The 16,444-nt window shown below is 40.4% G+C and overlaps 1 protein-coding gene across 14 annotated transcripts in view; it reads left to right on the top strand.

The window, feature by feature from the left end:
* The first annotated feature begins 6,810 nt into the window (after positions 1–6,810).
* The window catches only part of MAP3K4 (mitogen-activated protein kinase kinase kinase 4), a 65,536-nt gene continuing 55,902 nt past the window's right edge, over positions 6,811–16,444 (top strand). For 12 of the 14 annotated variants that reach the window (XR_012055137.1, XM_072927172.1, XM_030268411.4 and 9 more), the window contains exon 1: positions 6,811–7,241. Coding sequence is in view for 13 of the 14 variants with exons in the window: in XM_072927172.1 (XP_072783273.1) it covers positions 7,168–7,241 (74 nt within the window). In the remaining variant the exon portion in view is untranslated. The remainder of the gene's footprint in view (positions 7,242–16,444) is intronic. The other 2 variants (XM_030268413.4, XM_030268412.4) reach the window with 1 other exon arrangement.

The raw sequence follows: 16,444 nt of genomic DNA, 5'->3' as shown, positions 1-16,444 counted from the left end.
TTCACTGCCTTTATGATCTTTTGCTGGAATCATTCCTGCATGTACCTATCTCTTTTCTGATGGGAAGCCCAGAATTAAGCTGTCATTTGGGGGTGGTTTAGAAAAGTACAAATACAAATTTTAATGTAGAAGTTTGAACTGAAATGTTATTGTTGACATTTGAAATCCAGGTAAGAATAGCAATGCAATTAGTCTATTAACTGTAACTGTACATTTAGAAATATAGTATGTATTAGAGTCATCTTCCACAGCTCATAGAATACATAACTCCATGTTCTGTGAGTAGTCATCTATGCCTTATGAAGACCATAACTGCCTCAGACAGATGGGCTATAGCCCAAATATCCACCTAAAGAGTTAGCTGGAAGATTACTACTTCTATGATCTCATCTCAGGCAGGTTACAGTTATCCAACATGTGATAAAGTTTTGCAACTGATCCATACTGAATGCTTCCGACAGGTGAGCAAACACACTCTAGCCAAGAATCCTTCTCCAGTACTACCGAACAAATAATGTGTGCTTGCCCTGTTGAAAACTGGGTGCTGAATCTCCAGATCAGCGTTTTTCTCCAAGCTCTGCGCCCCACAACATGCAGGCATTGTTGGAAAGCTGGAGTCTTTTAACCAAGTTTAGTCTGGTTTGTGTTGCCAGTACCTCAACACTTATGCCAAGTAGTAGAGCTAATTGACTGGTAGCTCTGCTGAGATTAGGAGTGGAAGAGATTTCTCTCCTGGACTTCACACTATCTATAGATAAGCAGCAGAAGCAGGGCTTCTGTATTGAGCATTGAGCCTGTAAGAGAGGTGGAACCAAGCAATTACAGACCCTCAGCTTCAACAAGGTCATCTTGTTCTTAAACAACACATTATCTCACTCTATTTTCTTTGGACAGGAAGAAAAACTAACAAAATTTTGACCCTTTTGTATTTCTGATAATCACCATGGCTGAAGAGCAACCACAGTGGATTTGAGAGGCTTTGGACTGAAATACAGAATTAAAATAGCTACTCCTAAAATTTATCAATGCTCATTGTATCCTGGCAGTCATAGAAAAAAAATCACCCAAAGGTGTTGAGAGAAGCCATCTTTAAACAAACAGCTCAGCAGAAAATATCACATGGATCTCCGCTCCCTAACGCAAAGGTCATAATCTGGATTCCTCAGCTGGCTGTAGCTGGAAAGACTGCTGTGCCAGGACATCATATTAGCTCACATCATTCCACAGTTATTTCAAGTGCTGTGTGCTATATCTCCTAGCATGGATGTGCCTTAAAGTAAGCATCAATTCCTGCGAGGAAGAGGAAATGCAAATCAATTATAGAAGTAATGATAGGGGCTAATAAGATTCAAATGAGAATAAAAAACTCTGAATGCATTGAAATAACGTCAAATGGCAGGCAATTACCTCTTTATACAGTAGGAACTGTGTAAGTATTTAAAAGGATGAAAATAGTTATGTTAACAATGAGGGAACAGCTTTTTTGAAGTAACGAAATGGACAGAAATTAAAAAATAAAACCTGAGGCACTGCAGAATGGGACACAACTGGGAGTTGTAGAATAAGATACTATTTTACTATGCTGTAGTTAGGAGGGCTTTGCAACAAATGGGGAATATCTTAATTCCTATTGATGTTCACCAGAACTGAGCCATCAACAGGATTACACCACAAAACTCACCTTGTGAGGTTGTGGGGACAGCATTATTCCAGATGATTCAGAGCAAAAGGAGGAAATGAATCCTATAAACTTTTATATGTATGAGTAACTGTTCTCCCAGGGTTGTCCCACTGATTTCAGTATTCCTATTATATAAGTGAACTGATGTGTATGTAAGTGTTTGTAGGGATTAACTTTTAATGAAGATTAAAATTTTCTAATTGCTGCTTATAACTCCGTCCAGTTGATACAACTGCCAGGACCTGCTGGGGTGAAGGAAAATGCCAGCTATGCTGCTTTTCTGTGATTACTCTCGCTTATAAAAGGAGCTGTGGGAAGGAGGTGACATGGGCATCTCCAGCCTTCCTAGACAGGGAATTTTGATACAAATCTCACAGCTGCTTTCTGCTGGGATAACACAGCTGCTAAAAGGCAGACGTAGACAAAATCTCAGCTGCACAACCAGATATTTTAAAAAAATATAGTCTGGAACTTTTTTTGGTGCTTTCTGGGATGATGGAAAGAAGAAGCTTCACTTTATCCATTTTGATATAAGCAACTAGTCAAACTTGCAAGATGCTTGAAAACATGTTAAAAGAGTTGCGTGCAACAGTGCATTGAATTGCACTGTCAGGCACACACAGAAGATAAATAGATATGCTCTGGACCTACAAATAGGGTTGCAAAGAATTGGCCCCAGGTCTTCACTGGAGCTTCTTTGAACATGAAATTAATGCAGTGAACACAAATGCAGACAAGCATTTGGTTGTGTTTATAAATGCCCCATGGCTTCTCACTGACTATGTCTATTATACACCTGGGGAAAGAATTAAAATATTATTTAGCAGGAACCAAGCTAGCTTTAAGCAAGCTTACTCTGTTGTTGATAAGCAAGTTCAAGTAGCATTGAATTCAGTGCAGCTGATTTTCACAGGTCAAAATCAGTTATTGGGAAGATGTAAACTGCTGTAGCCACACTGCTATACACGTGTCAACATTTTCAGTTTCAGATAATTTCTAAGTCTAGTGCCTTGGTATCTTTGAAGAGCAGCCAGTGGGTTTAGCTATGCCCAGCTTTACAGACACTGAGCCCAAAGACCAGCTTTGCACAGTAAAAGCATACAGCTTTAAGCACAACTGGATTTTGTACTTCTCTCATTTGGGTCATGCCATTTTAATAATGCAGAGGCAGTGCTACATAGAGTTGCTTTTTAGGATAGGATGTACCTAAAAAAAATAATGGGATGCTCAGTTGCAGTGATAAAACAATAATCACAGGAATGTCTCTGACTCATGCTACTCTTACTAACAAATACTCCTTTAACAGTGGTGAATTAATGGTATTGAGCCCCGTGCAATCCGACATGCAGCCTGTGAGATGACAGTGCTCAGACAGAAATATTCCACCTCTGTCAAGTTAGCCAGCTCCTATTATAGCATGGGTGTCAAACCATGCTGCTGAACAAGCTTTGGCAGCTATCGTGTCAGCTTCCCAAGTGAATGAATCACGACAGTAACGGGTGATTGAACAGGCCTGTATACAGTGGGACTCCTTAATTTCTTTCAGCTTCACACTTCAAATCAGTTGCAGCAATGCTCAGGTTAGATAACACTGAAAACTGGGTTCTGTTTCTTTCAATGCCACCCCCAACCTGATCTGAGAACAACTAAACTGTGGATGGAGGAATCTGCTTGTGCCCAGGTAGAAACAGATCTTGGTATTTTATTTGGACTCTGGAGATGCTAGTCACAATGTCTACATAAGAAATGGTGTCAGGATGTGTTCTAGATATCAAATGCATGTATTGTTCTTGTTTTACTCTTCAGTGTATTGCAGAAGAGCATTTCTAATCTATGACCAAGAAAAAATGAATATTCTGTCTTCAGCACATTTTACTAAATCTAGACTAACTATACCTAGCAGGCTGTTTTCTAATGTCTGATTACCTTTGCTTTTACTTTTAAATAGCTTTTATTAGAGTTAAAATAAATAACTTATTTGAAGGAAAAACTAATTGTTCAAAGCTAGTTTTGTTAAGAATTTGAAATTTTTTTGCATGTAGTTCACAGAGTGAAGAAAAATCTGATTATTAGATTTCATTTACTGAGATTTCATTTACACGACTTAAGAAAACTCAAAACCAAGTTGTGCCTTATTCTGTGCAATATTCATAATGTGAAAAAATAGTTTGGAAGTTTGGCCTTGTGACAGGTACCAGGAGAAAAATTTTCAAATATATTCTTATAACATATTTATTTACTTACATGGACCAAATATTTCTTTGTCTAGATTAGGATTTTTTGTATAGAGAAAATACCTGGAGAAATGTCAGATGGCAAAAGCACAGCTGCATGTACAACTGTGTCTGATACCTGTGATGACTTGAGGAGGAAGGAACAACAGCATATATGTCCCAGGAATCGATAGAAATTTGAAGAGTACTTGCAGTATAAATTTGAAAATGCTATTTTAAAGATATATTTTTGTTTTAGGATGCTATTGCCATGTCAAATTTCTGTTGCAAATTCTAGGACTGCTACTGTAATAAAAGGTATGTTGCTAGAATAAAAAGTAATTCCTAAGCGATTGCAGCATCTGCTAAATTATAAAGCCAGATGTTTCCTGAAGAAAAAAAGAAAATTAATTCTAAAACTTCTGAAGACAGAAGTTAAACTGAAATAAGCTTGTCTATTTTGACAGTTACTTATTTCCTGGTTTGTTTTTTTAACCTGGAATTTTGGAGTCATGATTTTGCCACATCAGACAATAAAATCAATTCCTAATATTTTAACGCAATTTTCTTACAGACAGGTGCTACTTATTGCGATGTGTATTTTAACCTTGTGACTTCTTCTGTTCCAGTAGTAGAACCAGAGTGAACAATTTCATTTATCAATTTCCATGCACCTTTGAAATATTGATTGTTTAGACTCAGAAACTGGTAGTCAGGGAGTCTTTGAAATACGATGATATTCCTTAAAAGAAGCAAAAAATAATTAAATTTTTTTTTTGCATATCAATTTTTAAGACCTCTGTATTGCCTTGAAATTTTTTCTTTGCCAAATATTATCCCTATATAGGCTCATATCATCTGATGTTTCCTGTAATATCACCTCCAAATATTCCTGCATCTCTTAATTTCTTCCCAAGTTCTCCATAAGGCCATTCATAAACTTGTTCTCTTAAAATGTTCTCCTTTATGCCAGGAGCTATGTTGCTCACCATGGTCAACTGCAGTTAAAAAAGTATCTCTGTATCAAATGTACAGCCTTGCTTTTCTTGGTCAGTATCTATAGTTCTAGGATATTTTCTGTGATATACCACAAGAATGTGATGCAATGCAATATGCTGGGTTGCCCTAAAGGGAAAGGGGAAAATGTGTACAGGGAAGAGTTTTCTGAACCACCTTGTTTGAGAGGCTGCAGTGAACCACAGTTTACTCCAGTAAATTATCTTAATATTTACAGAAAGTAGTGGCAGTGGTCAGTCCCCATTCCCCCCTTTGCCAAGGGACCTTGGGATGGCTCCACTTCCACAACAACACATCTATGGCAAAATGCAGTATATGATTTAATGAAAACTCAGTGCTTCTAACAGACCACTGCATTGATTGTTTTGATAGACGAAGCAAAGAAGCTGAAATGTTTTGCCACGATTGCTAAATACATCTTTGCCCTGCAAACAGCTGCAAATATGGTGTTAGACAATGGTCTCTAACTGAAAAGAATGTTCAAATTCAAATTGTAACATTTTCTCTTTGTCATTTGTGATCATACTAAAAACACATGCATACTGTGAAGTAAGCAGCTCTACCTTAGATAATATATGCTTTTTATGGAGATGACAACTAATTTATTAGGTTAGCACTTTAGAATTTTTGTCCTTCAGCTATGGTTTCTAGGTTTTGTTCACCATGAAAGATTAGTGGGAATGTATTGTGTGTATCTGCCATTGGAACTGCTTTACGGTTTTAGGCTCAAGTACTCAAGCAAAAGTCTTCAACATGATAAATACTGCATTTTTCCATTACATGAGGTATCTTAACTAGTAATTCTTGACATAATTCCTGAATGTCTTGATGTTTCCATATCATGATCATCAGGGTCATGGTGATTTGGGTATCTTTCTCGACCTATGGAAAACAGTCTAAGTAGCTTCCTGCATAATGACATTTATCTGGTCCTGGATTTTAAAGCGTACATTCATTAAGATGATAAATAGTAGATACAGTAGAAGTATATCCTGCCTTTCAGCTTAAAAAAAAAAAAATCTTTTTTTTCAAAAGGACTGTTGAATTATTTTCCTAAACTTCAACAGAGAGGTGGACAACTTTAATGAACAGTGACTTTACAGCTGAATTTTGGTATCAGACTAGAAAGGTGCAAATTTCTTGAGCTAATGAAGAAACTGGTGCAAAAAATGCAGAATCTGGAACTGATTGTAGTGCGAGCTGAAATGTCACCCATCAGAAGTAAGGCGTGTGCTTTGTGTACACATTACTGACCCAGGGTTTGTTGCTGTGCTTCCAGTCCCGTAACACACAGGGGGACGCTCCCTCTCACCGACCCTAACAATTAAACGACCCGTGGCACTTTTCTGCCTTTGACAGGAGTTAATATTGATACTGATATTCCAGCCAACCTTAAGTTCAGGAAATCACATTTTCCTCGCTGTATTTCCAGCCGGATAATGTGGCTCTAGTTCTCTGTCCAAGGCTGATAACTAGTGCTGCTGGAGGGTTTAAAAAGTCCAGGATCATAGATTCAAACAAGTTACTCTGTCAGCAGCAGAGTATAAAAGATAGAAGGTTATTCTTGCATGCACGCCCCAAAGGGGACCTGAAGGGTCTTTCACGACCTCCCCTCCTTGGAGCCGGCCGCCGTCGCTGCAGCCCCCGCAGGCCCTGGGCTTAGGGCCGGCAGGGCTGCAGGCAGCAGCACCTGCTGCAGGAAACCACCTTCCCCTCAGCAGTGAGACTTTTCCTCTCTCGCTGTGTGCCGGCGGTGCGGGAGCGAGCAGCGGCAGGGACGGCGGTACCCGCAGTGAGCGGCCGCAGGCAGCGCCCGACAGCTCCGCCGACGGGGCACGGAGGGGGCGGCAGCGCCCGCCGCGCCCCCACCGCCGCCCCGCCTCGGGATAAACGCGGCCCCTCGCGGGGAGCGCGGAGTTGTAATTCCCACGGTGCCGGAGGGAAGCGCCGCTGTCCCACAGCCTGTCCCGACTCCGCGGCGAGCGGGGAAACCCGCACCGGGAGCCGCCCCTCGCCCGGCCGCGGCGGAGCGGGCGCCTCTGGTGCGGCCGGTCCCTCCTGGCGCGCCGTAGCGATGCTGCCGGAGCCGCTGCCCTCGGAGGCTGTTCCCAAGATGGCGGCCGCGCGGGAGGCTGTGCGCGGCCGCGCTCCTGCAGCCGGCTAGGGACCCGCTGCCCTCCTCCTGCCGCTCGTGCTCCGCGCTGCGCCCCCGCACCGCGCACCGGGGCCCGCCGCCATGCTGGCCCCGGTGCATGCATGAGAGACGCCGCCGAGCTGGTTTGTGCCGCCGCCGCCGCCATGGAGGAGCCGCCGCCGTCGCCGCCGGGGAGGTCAGTACCCAGCGCTGCCTCAGCGGGAGCTCCGCGCAGGGAGCGATGCCGGGCGGGGCTGCGAGCGCCGGGGCCGGGGTGCACGCTGTGCCTCCCGGCCCCTCCGCGCTGCAGGACCCGCGGCTGCTGCTGCTGCTGCTTCAGCGCTTCTGCAGAGCGCCACGGAGCGAGACGGTGCTTCGATAAGAAATCTCTAGTGGCTGCGGTGGGTAAGGCAGTGTTTTGTAGGCGCTTTGCAATTAAAAGCAAATAGTTTCCTTCGTCCCCAGCCTCGCAGTAGTGCAAGCGGTGTGTAGGGGCAGTGCCCGCCCGGCTCTCGGAGGCTGCGGAGCGGGAGCAGCAGCTGGAGCCCGCGGGAGGCGGACGGAGCGTGACCTGTGCTCCTTGACTTGTGAGCTGCAGCGATAAAAGCACTGCCCTCCTGCAAGGCTGTCTCGTGTTTATGGCAGCCGTGATTAAGATCGGGTTCTCTTTGGCGTGCCGGTAAAATAGCAGGGTCATGGAGTATCGCTGCTGGCAGCATTGCAATCGATAGTTGTAAGAACATAGGGTTAAAAAAAAAAAAAGAGAAATAAAAAGCGTTCACAAAGAAGTGTTGTGATGTCTCAAAGCTTTCTGCGACTGCTGTCACCTCCTGAATGTGCTGACCTGTAGACTGGCTTTTTGCGAGTCTCCATCTGTGCTCGGCTGAGAGGTGGAGATGCAAATTACTTTATGGTTCAATTTTTCCAGCTGGCTGCAGAAGTATTGCATAAGTCCAAGTTATTAATTCCATGGCAATTATTTCTCATTTTTAAATAACATCCTGTTGATGCACTTCATTTCTCGCTAGGAGGCATTCAGGAAACGTTTTTAAAATGCTTGTGTGATCAATTAATACTGTAATGTAGTAGTCAGGTGCATCGTGTTCCAGGTGTGCTGTGCAAAATATCTGCTGTTGTGTTGCTGAGATAGTTCTTGTGTATTGTGAGCTGTTCTGTACTGATGGAATAAAAGGGAAGTGGTGATGTGCTCCTATGTGGGTCAAGGCTTTGAGTTTTCATGAATGTACACTAAGGATTTGTTTTTCTGTCATGCCAAAATCGGAATTATATAAAGTTGGTAAGATTTAGCAGAAATGTTATGAAATATAAATGCTATAGGGCAACTGAATTAGTAAGCTTCTAAGTTCCTTTTTAAAGGACTCTTCAAAGACTAATACTGCAGGTTAAGCAGAAAATGATTTAAAATAAAGTTTGTACAACACGACCGTAGACCTGGGCTGTCTTCATGTAGAAGAGTAATCTTCAGAGCCTGAATGGAAAGCACCCAGGCATTTCCTGTGCAGGGCCATTTCTGACCTCTGCTGGATTCTGCTTATTACAGGGCAGTTTATATGAGTCGGATGTGGGTGTGGATAATGTGGTGACAACTTTACCCAGCAAATGAAAATTGAATTAGCTATTTCAGAATGAGCTGGTAGGTGGGAAGGGGATGTCTCAGAACAATTAGGTAGTCTTAATTTGTGTAGGGTAATGCATGTACTTCATCCACTGTGATTCACTTCTGCGTGTACTTTGTGTCCCAAGTTCACACCTGCTTCTCTGCCATTATGCAGCACTTGCTTTAACTTAAATGTAATACAAGTAAAGTATCTGAAGCTTTTTTAAACATGATTACTTTTGGTTTAAATTTTGGAGCCATCATTAGGTGTTTATTCTTGGGGCTGTGAGGTCAGAATCTTGTTGAAATCAGTTTATTTTGCACAGCCTTGGGTTTTTGAAGTCCATTTGATGGCAGATCACTTTTAATCCTGTTTGTAGAGTATGAATGTGTTCTTAGGATAAAGAGTTCTGGCTAGTACTAAAGTGCATTACTATAATGCATTCTCTTTAAGTTAACTTTAGTTCTGGCGGAGAAGTATTCAGTCATTCTGAATTAGCAATACACTTATATTTGTTTAATAAATAAAACTTACTGTTTTGTTGTTTTGAGACTGCCTGATGTGAGAAATCTGCTTGTCTTTGTGTGAGGAGTCTGTCTCTTGCTAGAATATAAATGCAATGGTAAATTTGTAACTGAAGGCAAACATAAAATGGTTTTTTAAAATTACACAGTCCATAGTCAAAAGCTTTTGATTGTGAATCCCTCTCCAAAACCACTCTGTTTTTCCCAGGTCTTCCTTTAGTTCTTGAAACACACTTTGGTGGGGGGAGAGAGGGGAGACATCTCTAAACTGAAAAATGCTCAGGGAAGCTATAAGCAGATGTTGATTTTGAGGCAGAATTGCACTTTGACCCTGGATAGCATGCAGGGGTTATGGGTAAGTGAAAAGATACTACTGAAAGGTTTAGTGAAGAATTCACATTTAAGTGTCAATCCTTAAAATAAGTGGAAAGTTTTAAAGCTAAAATGTGTCCACTTAGATAATTTAGAATGCTAATTAAAACAGATGTGTTTGGTGCTTCTTGATTATTACCCATAGGCTTTATATTTCCCAAACCCAATTTTAGGCTTTCCCAAGAATTTTCTGGCATAAAATCCACTATAAAGAAAAATGAGGCCTTAAGCATGTCCTTTGTTGGGACTTTTTTGTCCTTTGTTTGGGGGCACTGCAAAGGCATGAAGAGCCATAGGGCTACCCTGACTTGTGCCTTGATTGCTTGTCGCCCTCTTTTCTCCTAGCATACATCCAGTGCAAGGGGTAAAGGAAGGATCAAGGCTGTGAATAAGGTGGGACAGAATTGTGAGTTATGTGGAGGCTTCCTCCTTGCTGGAGAGCTTGTCAGTAGTCTATCTATCAGATTTGTTGTCTCTAGGATGGCAATGCATTGGGGCTGTCAGTCTGCAGCATCTGTGGTTTGGGGGAAGCCTGAGGTTATGTCATGAATTGTGCTCAACATATTTTCCTGCTTGCCAGACTATCTGTATGGCTGATAGTATATGAGCAGTGAAAGAGCTTATTTTATTAACTTAAGATCATAGCTTCAGTGGGGAAAATGATCTAAGTATATAGAGCTTTGCCATAGTTTGTTTTTTTTTTTTTTTTTTTCTCATGCATTTAAATGAGGTAAGATGTAATCTCTATTCTACATGTATTGCATTTTCTTGTTTACATGTGCAAGACCGGAATGAATGACTGATTGCTCCACCTACGCACAAACACACATGAAGTGCTCGTTGAGATCTCTTTGGCATTTGTAGCAGTAAGGATTAGTCTGTGTTGTGTGGCTGCTTGGGTTGTTTTTATGTCTGTTAATTAGTGCTGTCTCTGTCAAGGTTGGTTTTGCTATTATGTAAGCTGGTGATACTGACCTTTGTGGAATGCAAACTGTGCTGTGATGAAAACAAATCTACTGAATTTCAAGGAAAGCATAAGGGATATGCAGTAATTCTTACTTCAGGAAGCTAATTGGGATTTTTAGAGGCTTATAAAGATTTGACTTCCATGACAACCACATTTCTTAAATTGCATACACACCATTCTTTTAAACTGCAGCTAAAATACATTTAGAAGACAATTTTTCATAGTACCAACTGCTAGTCAATAGTGTGTTGACCTCTGTCAGCTCAGGAATCTCAGCTCATTTCTTCAGTTGTGTGGTTGGATTTGCTGTTGTCTACAACATTTATGTTCACAAAACTGTTACTTTCCTTCAGTTTTATTCTTCTTTCAGATGTTAACTGCACTGATGCTACGTTTAGTCTGTAATTTATTAACTAAATAATTTTTGAATTTTAAAAAATAACTTAAAAGCTTATTTATTTAAAGAGTTGACAGGAGTCCCATGCTGACTCTTGGCTTACTGCAAACATAAAGCCAAATGAAAATCTTTAACATCTGAATTTGAGTGTTACTAAATTGTCAAGTGTTCACTTGTGTCCAGTCCAAGAATGCTGTATGTAATGTCACATTAATTTATCATGAAACCCAATCAGGTTTATTCTGGAGCCAGACAAGATAGGCTGTAACTATTGTGCTGATGAATGTCTCCTGCAGTCTTAGGGTAGAAGGAGGAAATTAGTTCTGTTCTGTCTGTGTCCTGCTGATATTCAGTGGTACCGAGTACCATGTGTTGCTTTTTAATGTGGTGTGAATGTATGGTTTATTCTGCCCTCGGCTTACTTGTGCTGCTGGTTTACTTGCTGTTGCTTTTCCTGAGAGCAGTATTTGTAAAGGCTTTACCATTTTGGCTGTAGGACATCCATTCAGTAAGTGATAACAAGTCCACAGTTACACATGCCTCGATTACTTGGCTTCACTCTCTCCATAGAACTCTCTGTGGGTGTGACCACTGAGCTTTTGGGATGCTCCAAATAGTGCAGAGGACTGAAGTACCATTGCATTACATGGATTTTCCAAACGTCACAGAAAAAAGTCCAGCATGCCAGGCTCAGACAGCAGCTTCCATTGAAAACCTGTTTAACTTTTAATGCTTCACCTTCAGGGTTCTTGTAGGCTTTGACTTTGTCTAAATGATGAACTGAAACTTTGGGATCATAACCAGTTGTTAGTTTTTTCTTATCTGGGAGTGGAACTTTCTGCCGGAAGAGTAGAGTGTGTGTGGGAGAGTGGGGGAAGAATGGCTGTTACAGTTCTTTTTATCTTTTATCACAGGTCTGTGCATTTCCCAGTTTATCACTTTTATATATGATATATTTATAGTTGAACCTAGCAAATTAACACTCTTTTCCCAGTAGTATGTAACTTTTCTTGGTGTAGCTTAAGTTTTCCAGAAAATCCATGCAGGTGTGTTGGTACAGATTTTTCATAAGTAGTTCTTAATTAAGTCTTCTTTACTGTATTGGTGTGTGGCTTGAGACCTTGGGATCTGATCTGTGTAGGTGCCAAGAGCTTAATTATTGCAGCACTTACCCTTTGGATTGATACTGTTCTATGTAGTGCTCAAACATCATTAGTGAGGAAAGCATATTTCAGAAATTCTTCCTTAAAAAAAAGCAGTTCAGATTCCCAAATATGAGCTAGGATATAGTTGAAGTTGAAATAGTACTAATGGAGAACCATGGAGTCTAGAATCAATGAATATTTTAACATTAGTTGCTAAGTGAAGAGAGTTGGATAATAACTGGGCTGGGTAAAGCTCTCTGAGCTCCTGTTTCTACAGTTCTAACCTTTGATACATTTGCAGCCTCACTGGGCGGGCTTAAACGTGGATGTGGAAATCTAACAAACTTATCAACACTTTCACACTTTATTGCACATTATAGAGCAAGGGTAGAATTAAATAGGCTTTTTTTTTCTTTTGAAATAAAATATGGCATAGTTTTAATCAAATAATCTATTTGGAGCAAGCTCAGAAATGAATTTACTGTAAATACTGTAGATTCTGTAAATACTGTAAATTCATGGTTCAGATTTGTATGAAAACTTATAATAATCCAAGGTGGAAAAATTAGTCAAGATTTCTCTGTTTTCAAATTAGTTAGTAAAAAAAGAACAGAAAGTTTTGAGTATTTTTTTTCTGAGATGAGAACATGAAGATCTGTCAAAACTTTTATAAGAGCTCTATTTTATTAATTTTTTTATACTTATTTCTGGTTGGTATAACTTGCAGAAGAAAAATTACTTCCTTAGATAATTTAAATATGTCTCAGTAGTGCTTATCACTACTTGCTATAAAAAGATGAGTACTACTTTGCATTCTGCTTAATTTATTCTTGAATTAATGTTTGCCAGTTTCTTCTTTTGAGGTTTACCATCTTGTTCTAATCAGCCAAAAGGTGCTTCAATGCCTCACCACTCTTTCAATAACTTTTGTTAGATTTTTCTGTGACATTGTCTTTTTTTTTTTGTAAATACAGTAAGCACATTTAGAAGCTTCTGCCCAGGAATATAGGAGCATTTTGGGAAAAGTGCCAAAGTAGTAGTAATTTGCAAAACTGACTCTGGTGGCTTCCAGATCTTGAGAAGGAGAAAATTCTGTTAAAATTCTTCTGTTAAACTAAAATTTGATAGTAAGTACACTTGTGCTCTAAGGACATTTGTGATGCCCAGTCAGACATGTGCTTGAGGTCTACTCTAGAAATGAAGTGTGTTCACACTTGCTGGGTCCTTCCATTCTAATTAAACAGCTTAATTGTGAGTTACCAAGGAGGAAAAGTTGTTGCTGGGAATCAATTACAGCTTAACTGTTTAACTCAAAGCTGTACATTAGTCTTTTCCCAAGTAATGACTTTTATTTTGTCCTTGGTTTCTGGAGAAACAGTGGTGGTTTTCTCACAGTGAAGTCTGACTCCAAACCACTGTTTGTGTTGCAGCAGAAATACTTGCTTTATATTGCTTCCTCAGCTGATGTGGAATTTATTGTACTTGGTTCTTAACTGTTAGCAGGGTTGTTGTAGTGTAAACCTGTAGTTTGCAGTGGGTGGCACGGGTTTCATAGCAGCCTTGAGTGTCCACATTTTTGCAGCCCTGCTAAAGCTTATTTGTCAAAGAGAAGCAACGTGTAAACTGTGAACAAAGCAGGGCTTTTCAAGGACTTCTGTTACATCCTGACAATTCACTAATGAAGTTTTAGTGTTTCTGTCTTTATTCCTATGTTCACAATCCCCTGTTCATAGGTTAATTGATAAGAAAACTACTGGAATTACATAATCAATCAGTTCTTGATGGTTACACCAGTATCACCTGAAGCATTTTTCTGCCCAAGTATTTTGCTTTTATTGTTGCTGCAAGTAAAAATCTGCATTAGTTTTGTGGCTGGCTTAGCTAAAAATTACTGTTCTCATCTCCTAACGTTCCTCGCTTGCCCTCCATCAACTAGGAATGTCTGCCACATGAAACTTGCTACTGTGACATTAAGTACATTTAGCTGCTTAATCAAAATTGAAGTGGCTGAAGTTGGAAAAATCCTACTAACAAAGGCATTCCAGTTAAGCTGGATTTTTTTTTGTCAGCACCAGTGAAGAGCCAGGGTTGGTACTTTAAGTTACGCCTGTGCATCTTGGGTGCTGGTGACTTCTGGCAAAGTGTCTGGAAAGCAGAAGGGACAGACAGTCTTGTAAAATTGCTTCATGTGCAGCCAGAAGGGAGTGACTGAGGACATGATTTCACTTAGCACTCAGCAGGTTGCCTTATTTACCCTGGTGTCTCTACAAGAGAATGCCAGGCTCAGGAAGGATGTAATGGAGGAGCTTGGCTGTTGCATGGCTGTGGGGTTTTCGCTCGTGGGTATTGATCTGACAGGTAAATGGTGCACCAGAAAACCAATGGGTTTCTTCACTGTCGGGTTGGTGATTGAGTTCATATGATCTTGCTTTCTGTGCAGAAGGGATGTCATAAGGGGCAGGGATGCGCAACCTGGGAAGCAAAAGGTGCATTGGAACAGGTTCCCCTTCTTACTGTCTCATCTAACTGTGACTTTAGAGTTGGTCACTTCTGAGAGTCTTCACTGTTAAAAGTTGTGTGAACATTACATTTCATACTTGATAATTTGTTTTTGAATATTACTTCATTTTTTGTGCTCTTACAGTCTGCTGTAAGCTGTTTTAATGCAAACTTAGATTCTATAGGATTTGTGTATGTAGACATACTAGATGAAAGATGCAAGTGCTTTTTTGCATTTTGTGTCAGGAGTAAATGGTAAACTTACTATCTGTTATGAATAAATTCTTTGCTCTCCTTTACTCCTGTCCATATATCAGCTTTTTCCCCACAGTATGCTGGTTGCTCGTTCGTAGGCTGCAGAGATAAATGATCGCATATCCTGCCATCCCCTGATTCCTCTGGGAGAAAAAAATTGTAGCTATGTACAGCTGAATTTAAATTCAAATATTTATTTAAACTGAAATTTTTATGCTGGTACTGTATCTTCTAATTTGAAATTGAAATTTCCTTCACGTAAGTGCTGTGCCAGACTTAAACAGGGTGCATATAGCAAAAAAATACAGCTTCACTTGTATATACTGTGTGCAAATTCCTGCTGTGATGTAATAAAAAATATAATTAAACCAACAAGATCATTTCCTTGCCATCTACTGAAGATTTTCTTTTGCTGCACTTAGGGCAGTTTATAGTAAATGCAGTAGCATCAAACACTTCATTTTTGTATTCACATGTGTAGCAGATCTTTGAAAATACCTTACCAAAGCTGGATTTTTAGTTGCTTCTGCTTTTGGTTCAGCAACCTTTCAGAATCATGTCCATTTATTTAAACTTACAGGTTCCCTCAGAACATAATGTTTAAAAAGTGATTAAAATATAGGGGTGCATGATGCTTTCCTAACATTGGAATGTAACACTATGTGTTTACACCAGGTAACTGTCCCGTACTGTAGCAGAACTTCAGGTTTTTCTATCTTGTTTCCTGATTAGGTTTACTAAACCTCAGTCTTTGATACCCAAGGTGCTACTGATTGTATAGTGAAGTTCCTTCCTTGTGCTGTTGCTTCAGGACTACCATTACATTCTCTTCTGCAACAAAAAGAAACCTAGTACTGCCCCAAAGAAACTGGAGCTTCCAGTTTTGTTGTGTGTGGTGTTTAGCAGCATCAACTGAGTACTTTATAGTATTTTTGTTTTAACAGGTGCGAAGGTGGGTACCTAAAAATTCTGTTTGCTTTTTGCATTACTAGCAGCTCTTGGGTGATGACAGTTCTTGTCAGAATACTGTTTGAAATAGACTGGTTGCAACTACCTTCAGGGAGAGCTACCTTAACTTTAACAGGATATGTTTGGCAGTGTGTAGTGCCTGTGTTTTCTGCTGCTTTTGCTAACTGGAAATGTGCATTACTAAGAACAGACTAATGCAGCTTTGACTTCCTCCATTAATTATCGAGCTGAATCTGAGTTAAGGAGTATATATTTGAAAAACAGACACTTTGCTTTTAAAACAAAGCCACTGAATGTCAAGAGCTGGTACTTGGTATTTTGGTGCTGGACCCTGTACAGATATTGCAGTTCTTTATATGAAAAAGTGTCAGGGTAAGTAAGTAAGAAGTGTTGAGAAAGAGCCTTCCTGATTCCTGCATAGTGTGATGTCTTTGAAGCTGCAGGAAGCTGCTTACATCAGCAGTGTCTGGAGTGCACAGCTTCCAAACAGCCCATTGTGGTGGGCGATGATCCTGGCTCCTGTGTGGTAACTGCTTAACTCAAACTTATTGCCATGTGCTTGTAGTCCAGTCATGTACTGTAGTCAGTCCGTGTACTGCTCTGATCCCCAACAAGCTTCTAACCTGCCTGTGGGATGATGAGCAATGGCTGA

This window comes from Taeniopygia guttata, chromosome 3 (genome assembly GCF_048771995.1).
Source record: "Taeniopygia guttata chromosome 3, bTaeGut7.mat, whole genome shotgun sequence".
NCBI lineage: Eukaryota > Metazoa > Chordata > Aves > Passeriformes > Estrildidae > Taeniopygia > Taeniopygia guttata.
The sequence above is the reverse complement of the archived record's forward strand: the minus strand, read 5'-3'. Positions and strand labels throughout refer to the sequence as shown.